Source organism: Patagioenas fasciata, chromosome 16, assembly GCF_037038585.1.
Source record: "Patagioenas fasciata isolate bPatFas1 chromosome 16, bPatFas1.hap1, whole genome shotgun sequence".
NCBI classification, from domain to species: Eukaryota; Metazoa; Chordata; class Aves; order Columbiformes; family Columbidae; genus Patagioenas; species Patagioenas fasciata.
In genome coordinates this window covers 8,093,358-8,100,346 of record NC_092535.1, presented here as the reverse complement: position 1 = coordinate 8,100,346, position 6,989 = coordinate 8,093,358, and the positions used below count along the sequence as shown (strand labels likewise).

Below are 6,989 nucleotides of genomic sequence, written 5' to 3'. Positions count from 1 at the left end.
CACTGCATAACTCTCGCTCTGTGTTGCTTTTTATCTGTCCAGCACCAAGATGGTGATGGGCTTTGAGAAATGCCCCGGGTGAGACCTAAGGAACATCTTTATATCTCCAGCTGCAGCTGCGACATGTCTGCAAGTCCAGCCCAGTCTTGGGCCCCGGCCGCATTTGCTCAAGGCTGGGACTGCCCAGCGGGGCTTAAACGTGAGCCTCAGCCTAAGGGTCTGCTGCTCCCACCCCCTTCTCAAACCTCCTCCTGCTCCCACCCCCTTCCCAAATCTCACCCTGCTCCCACCTCCTCCCCAAACCTCCCAGCTCAGCCCCTCCAGCCTGTGCTCCTGGGCTCTGCCCCTCCGGCTGGAGCTGCAGGTTTATCTGGAGACCAGGACTCTGTAAGCTGAGACTGAGGAGGAGGGATCTGCTGGACCCCGGAGCAGAAACGGTTCAGCTGCCCAGGAGGAACGAGAGGCAGAGCCTGGGCACCATGGCCGGATTCTCTGCTCTTGGGTTTCTCTTGCTGTGCCAGCTCTTGGCCACGGCATCAGCTCAGGTAAGAAGCCTCATTCGTATCTTACGCTCAAGAAAAAAGGATATAAGTGAAAAAGATATGGCGACCTGTATACGTTATACCTGCAGGATGAAATGCGGTAATAGGCACGTTATTAGAGTCTAAACTTTGCTAAAAAACGTGTGCGTTGCGTGTGCTGTTATACAGAGAGTGTCTGGCAAACACTTAAGGGTTTGTACCTGCACAGGGAGGCTTGTAGAGTCTATCCTCACGTGTAGAAACTGCTGCTTTAAACTTTCTGTAGAAGTATTGTCTTCCCATCCAGGGCTGCAGTTACCAGAGATAAAGCCTGGGGAAAGGGGATACCTGTTGGTGTAAGAGAAACAGTTCTATCTTACAATGAAGTAATAGGTTGCTGATGAGCCTGATCTGGGTCTTGCTCTGAATCAGAATTTTTTATTCCTTCCCTCAATCAATTTTTTAATTTTACATTTATGAAATAGTATATTTGAGCCTTGCTCACTTTCAGACATGAAGTTATATTAATCTTCCCTGTACGGTCATAATATTATTTCCTGGGGAAGTAGCTCCTCAGTGAGGTTTTTCATTGTGTTAGTGAGGAATTTTTGCAGTCTGTGAGCAGAGCTGCTTCTACAATGAAATCTTTGTTTGCTGAAGCTACAGCAAGTTGCTCTCTGGAGCCCTCTCCATACAGAAGTCATTTATTGGACCTTTCTTTCCTTCCCCCACCTTAGACCTCCAAAATCCCAGACTTTAAAATGCCATCCTGCTCAGAGAGGAAGTTTTCCCTTTCTTTTTCTGTCTTCAGCAGTGTCCACCCGACTCATCTATCACCCCATTATATTTGGGCTATAAATTTATTTTTAATGTACTTAGCATCTGTTTCCTGTGGGCTTTGCATTTCTTCCTCTGCCCAAAATGAAACATGCAGTGAGAAGTGTTCCCTATACAATTAAACCCACTTGCTGCCCAGTGACCAGCTCCGATTCCCAGTATAAGCCACCAGTTCAGCTGGGAACCCTGAGGATGTGCTTGGTCGAGAGGGTTCTCTAAAGAGCCTTGTGCTGGTCCTGAGCTCCTCTGAGTCCACCCAGGATGGACGAGGGATAGAGGCTTAGTGCAGATTTAGGGTTATACTGTAGGACTTGGTCATTGCTTTCTGATTTAGCCCATATGTTTCTTTGGATGAAAAAATAAACTCTTCTCTCTCTCCTTCCCCCAACCTTTTCAGAGAATAGGACCACAAGGCCCTCCTGGACCACGAGGACCGCCTGGACCATCTGGCAAGGACGGCATAGATGTGAGTGGGGATGGCTGAGGGAGGGCGAGGGTGGAGCGGGGGCAGAGCTGGCCAAGCAGATGAGCTGCTCTGCTTCTCCAGGGCCCCAGCCCTTGGCCGATGTCCTTCAGAAATGGACCTGGAGAACCAGCCCACCCGCAGGAGACTCTGCAAGGGTCAGAGCAGCGAGTGGAGGTGCTGAGTGGTTTCAGGTTCTTCACAGCATTAATACCCTGTCTCAAGAGAGTGTTCAGGATAAAGCTGGTGTGTGCACAGGGATTCGTGGCCCTGCTTGTAAAGCTGCATGTTTCTCTTGTGATGTCTACGGAGGAAGAGGAACGTAATCTGTAATGTTGAGTGTATGAGTGCGATGCATGCTGGAGTCATTGGATTCTGTAATTCAGAGAGAGGTTTATGTGACACTTCGGGGTATCCATATTTCTAGAGAGGCCCCAAGAAACTCAAATATACAGAACTGGACACTGCTTTTATATTGTTTTTATTTCAACGTTGTCAGTATGACTGTCCCTAACTTAAATTGGTATTTGAGAGGTCAGAATGTGTCTTGTGTGTTGCCAGATATGAGTCGCCTTTAGTGGCACAAAAGGTAGATGAAGTGGACACCCTTTGTTTCAGTAGGCAGTTCTTTATACGTACACCTCCTGCAGAGGTAGAAGACTATACCACAGGATTTATGGGATTTATGTGATTTATGTTTCCATAAAAATGTACAATTTTGCTTCTGTGCATCTGTTGGATAAGGGCTGAATTGTGTCCTGTAGTTGGCAGTGGATAAAAAGAGCATGAGATGGACCTTCAACAAGACCACATCAAATGCAGAAGGCCGGATTCCTGCTTGGACATTCAGTTTGAGTAGCGCTTGTCTCTCTAAGCTGCTTATGGAATAGGGCAGGGGGGTTTTTTTAGGCTTGTCTGAAGTAAGCTTATTGGAATTGCACCTTTAAGCAACCTTGAAAAAATCTATTCATTCCATGCAGGTCATTTTCTTTGGGATGAGAAGGTTAAAAAAAGATATATGAGTTCCCTGGTATATGGTGAACAAGGAGCTTTTTTGTCTGCAGTGGTGAGCTTTCCCAGTGGCTCTGGGAGCTGAAGAGAGAACCTCATTTATTTGTCCCTCTAACGCGTCCTCTTGACTGATGGAGACCGTTTCACTGAAAGTCTCTCTCTGGTTTTGCAGTGTGAAAAGTTCAGAGCTGGTTTCAGCAGTTTCTCTCTGCTGTTTTTCATGATAAAACTCTTAAGGGGGCGCCTTGGCAGAGGGTGAAGCAGATGGATTCACAATAGTTTGCTGGTAGAATCTCTGCAGCAGGAGATTTGTACAGAGTGAAAAAGAATTTGGGAGGGATGAAACCCTTCAAACTTCAAGTCATAACAAGCTTCTGCACTTAGGCAGTCAAAAAGAAACACATCCCTGTAATTGTGTCGTTCAGTTCCTGCTTTCTACAGGATGTTTTACGCTTTAATTCTGGAACAGCACCAGCATCGCTTCTGATGGCCCTTGGAAAGAGGAGCCTGGGGAGATGCTGGTCACATGAACCTGCACCCTGTTATCTGCTGCTCAAACCTTCAGAAGGCTCCCCATGGGACATGACCAAATAACATCTAACTAATATGAGCAACTTAGTTCTAATAAATCAAACGGCTGAGTAAAGTATTTAAGGTGCTAAGTCTCTCAGTCTCAACTTGAGCCTGGAGTTTTGGCTACACAGGGACAGTCATTTGAACAGATTTGATCTACATCCCCCTATGGATATAGGTTGTCAGGTACCCCGTGTGGAGCCTGAGTGGCAGTGGCAATTCTCCCACTGCAAAGAATGAAACCATTATTTATTTTCTTTAATGATGAGACTTTTTTTTTTTTTTAAAGCACAATCAGAACTTTTCTGGGCTGTATCTGTGCAAGTTTCCTGAATTCTGGAAGCCACTCAGGCTGGGTCATCTTCACAGATGTCTTTGGATAAATGCTATGTGGGAAGAGTCTCTGGACAGTCTTTGAGCTGGATGTGTGTCGCTGAGGCCTCGCTGCCGGTACTGAGCGGTGCATAACATACAGCTGAATTATTCAGGATATCTCCGAACAAACCTTGTATGAACCTCATAAGCACAATTTCTAGAAGCTGCTGCTTTCATTCCTGCCTTTCAGTGGGAACTGCAGCATTAAGTCCCTCTGAAATCTTTTATAATTATAGCCTTTAACATGCTTCATGTTTCATCTCCATAACAAGCAAAATCTCTCCCTCCCAAGAATAGAAACAGCATGTTATGATTGAAAGAATTAGCAACAAGTCCCTGTGAATTATTTCTGGGGATGTAATTCTCCAAATTGCTAATAAGCAATTGTCACTTTTCACGGATTAAGCTTTTCTTTTTTTCTTTTTCCCCAACTCTCCATCTCCTGGCTTGACTTGCTAAGAGTAAATGTCCCTCTCATGAGGCACCAGGAGAGCATTTCCTTTTGCTGACAGCCTTTACCTCTAATTCCCGGTGATCTGGCGTCAGGGCTATAAACACTGATTAGGCTTTTGATTCAGCTGGCTGAAGTTCTGGTGCTCCCGCAGAGTCCCGCAGGGGCCCACAGTGGCAGGATCAGGGTTTAAGATGATCCCAAACGGCCTTTGCTGATGCCGTGGCTTTGCTGCATGGTTCGCTGTGGCTTTGCTGTATGGTTTGCCATCGCACAGGCAAGAAAAAATGCAAGGGGCTGGTGATCTTGAATGATGGAGGGAGGGAGTAAACCAGCTCTACTGCCATTTCTAGGTGCCTTTTCAAACCCTTCATTGCAAAAGAACTGCTCCTTTCATTTCCTTGGCAGGGGGACCTTCTCCACCTATGATAATGATAACTATTTATGGAAAATCTGTAGGCAAAGGAGTTGCTTTAGCAAGGCAGAGCATAAAGACGTCTCTGTGCCATGAGCCTCTGGTCTGTGCATTGCTTGGTCACCAGTGCAGTAGATAATCCTCACCTGAGCAAATCAAGGCTGGAGAGATTTGCCCAAGGCTTCACAGTTGTCGACACAGCAAATATAGAAATGTGCTATAAATTGCTTACTGCCTCGTAACTCCTAATTATCAGACCTGTGGTAGGGATGGTGTTATTTCTAGCCTTGCTCTGTTAATAACCACCTGTTTTCCTTATAGGTTTTCTTCTTCCAGGGTATCAACACGCCCCTTCCCCTTTGCTCACCCACAACATCCGAGTCTCTCACAATATTTAGTGCACTTGTCCTAAAGCCGGGAGAGGAAGGTACCATCCAGACATCTGGATCACACAAAGTGATTTTCTGCAGGATGAGATGAGAAACAAGGCTCCTGCTATTCACAAATTATTTCCTTTTTCAGGGTCTAACAATAAAACACATTTATCTTGTTGTCTGGGGCCCATGTGAGCTCCTGAATGATGTTACAGCTGGCTGAGGTAGAAGGAATGATTCAAAGACTTTTAAAATATCATCTCCCAAACACCTTTAATGCTGTTCTTAAAAGTTGCTTTCCATTAGGACAGAAAAAAATGAGAGCTTTTGAAATATTTTATAAAAATCGGGTTTAATCCAGATTGTGCAATTGGATTAGGTGGAAATCAGTTGGAGGCTTTGTTCATTTGCTTTTTCCTGTCAAAGTTTAGTCATATGGAGAAAATCACTGTTGACAGTTTGTTCATTCTTCACTTTCTGATAGTCGTCAGCGCCTGGTAGTACCACAGTTTCCCACTGTGTCCTGGATACCTGGAGATTATTGTTTTATCCTCTGCTTCATCAGGAAGATGTTTGAAAGCCTCGATAGCCACCCAGCTTCCTCTCTGCCCCACTTGCAGACAAGCCCAAGTGCAAATAATTTCTAAGTATATCTGGAAAAAGTTGGAGGTGCTGAGCACTGTTCAGAAGGACTGGTTGTCTCTGGGAGGCTGAGGTTGTGGGTTTTCACCAAATCTGCTGTGTAGATGTGGCAAGGGCTATCCCTTTTGGGGCATAGCAGGACCTAGAGCATCAGCTTCATAAGACCGAGCGTGGTAGATCTTGGAGTGGGCACCGAGGGAGACTTGAGCACTGTGACAGCTGGGAACATTGTTGTTATGAAAAGTCAACAGAAGGAGGTTCAGCACTAACACGGATGTCTTTTCTCTTTCATTTAGGGAGAGCCAGGCCCTCCTGGTTTGCCAGGCCCACCAGTAAGTATTTTCTGGTTGACATTGAATTGCTCATCATTTCAAGAGGGACACAGTGCAAAGCTAAGACTTACTGGCTCACTTTCCTCTTGATCTGCAGCAGGATTTCCACAGGGGGTATGCAGAGGTGGAGTTGCTCAGCACTGGTCCTGGGGACAAACACATTCTCCTGCTTAATTGCTAGCAGAGGATAGGCATGAAATAAAGCTCACCCATCAGTAGCGTGACAAAATTGGCACCAAACCACATATGTGTGCTTATTTTTGGCATTGGTCTGAGTGTGCATCAGCTCCTCAGTCTGCCAACTGCTCACAATTGTACCAGGTGGCACAGCTTCATCTCTCTGTAGGAATTCTTCCATGTTGCATGGTGTAAGATTAACGCACCAACAAATGGACTTCAGTCTTGTAGCCTGTATCAACACATGCCACGCTTCTCTTGTTATTATGTTAAAAGAATTGCCTGTTTATCTGATTTAGGGGCCAAAAGGTGCACCAGGGAAGCCTGGAGCAGCTGGTGAAGCTGGATTGCCTGGCCTTCCTGGAGTGGATGTGAGTATTTTGTCATCTCATTTTAGGTCTTTTCAATATTTCACATAGGCACGGGTGTTTTCCTGAAGTGTGTCATCAACTTGGTCTGTGTCTGCTGGAGAAGGAAAGTGGGTCCTGGCTCTGTCTTGCATATTAGGAGGAATTTTAAGAGTTGAAAGCATGTCTTGATTGAATTAAGGAATATGAGGACAGTTTTGAGATGCATGGGATGGCACGCTGGCAATGAAACATTGCAGTTCTCCAGAGTTGCACTGGGCAAGGCTGCAGAAACACAAGCATCGGTTGACATTTCTAGAGCAAACCCAGTGAGCCTCAGTTCAGAAATCCAGTTGCATTTCCTGGCTGAGGTTTGCTGGTCCTGGTCACTGGGACTTGCCCTGCAGCTCTGGTCAAGTTTTCCCCACTTAATGCCCTGGTATCTGAGTCTGGGTAAGGTTTTAACCAGCA

At 45.8% G+C, this 6,989-nt stretch overlaps 1 protein-coding gene across 1 annotated transcript in view; it reads left to right on the top strand.

The window, feature by feature from the left end:
- Positions 1-277: 277 nt before the first annotated feature.
- The window catches only part of COL9A3 (collagen type IX alpha 3 chain), a 35,187-nt gene continuing 28,475 nt past the window's right edge, over positions 278-6,989 (top strand). The window contains exons 1-4 of the mRNA XM_065849774.2: positions 278-545; positions 1,756-1,824; positions 5,959-5,994; positions 6,471-6,542. Of these exons, the coding sequence (XP_065705846.1) occupies positions 480-545; positions 1,756-1,824; positions 5,959-5,994; positions 6,471-6,542 (243 nt within the window). The 5' untranslated portion in view covers positions 278-479. The remainder of the gene's footprint in view (positions 546-1,755; positions 1,825-5,958; positions 5,995-6,470; positions 6,543-6,989) is intronic.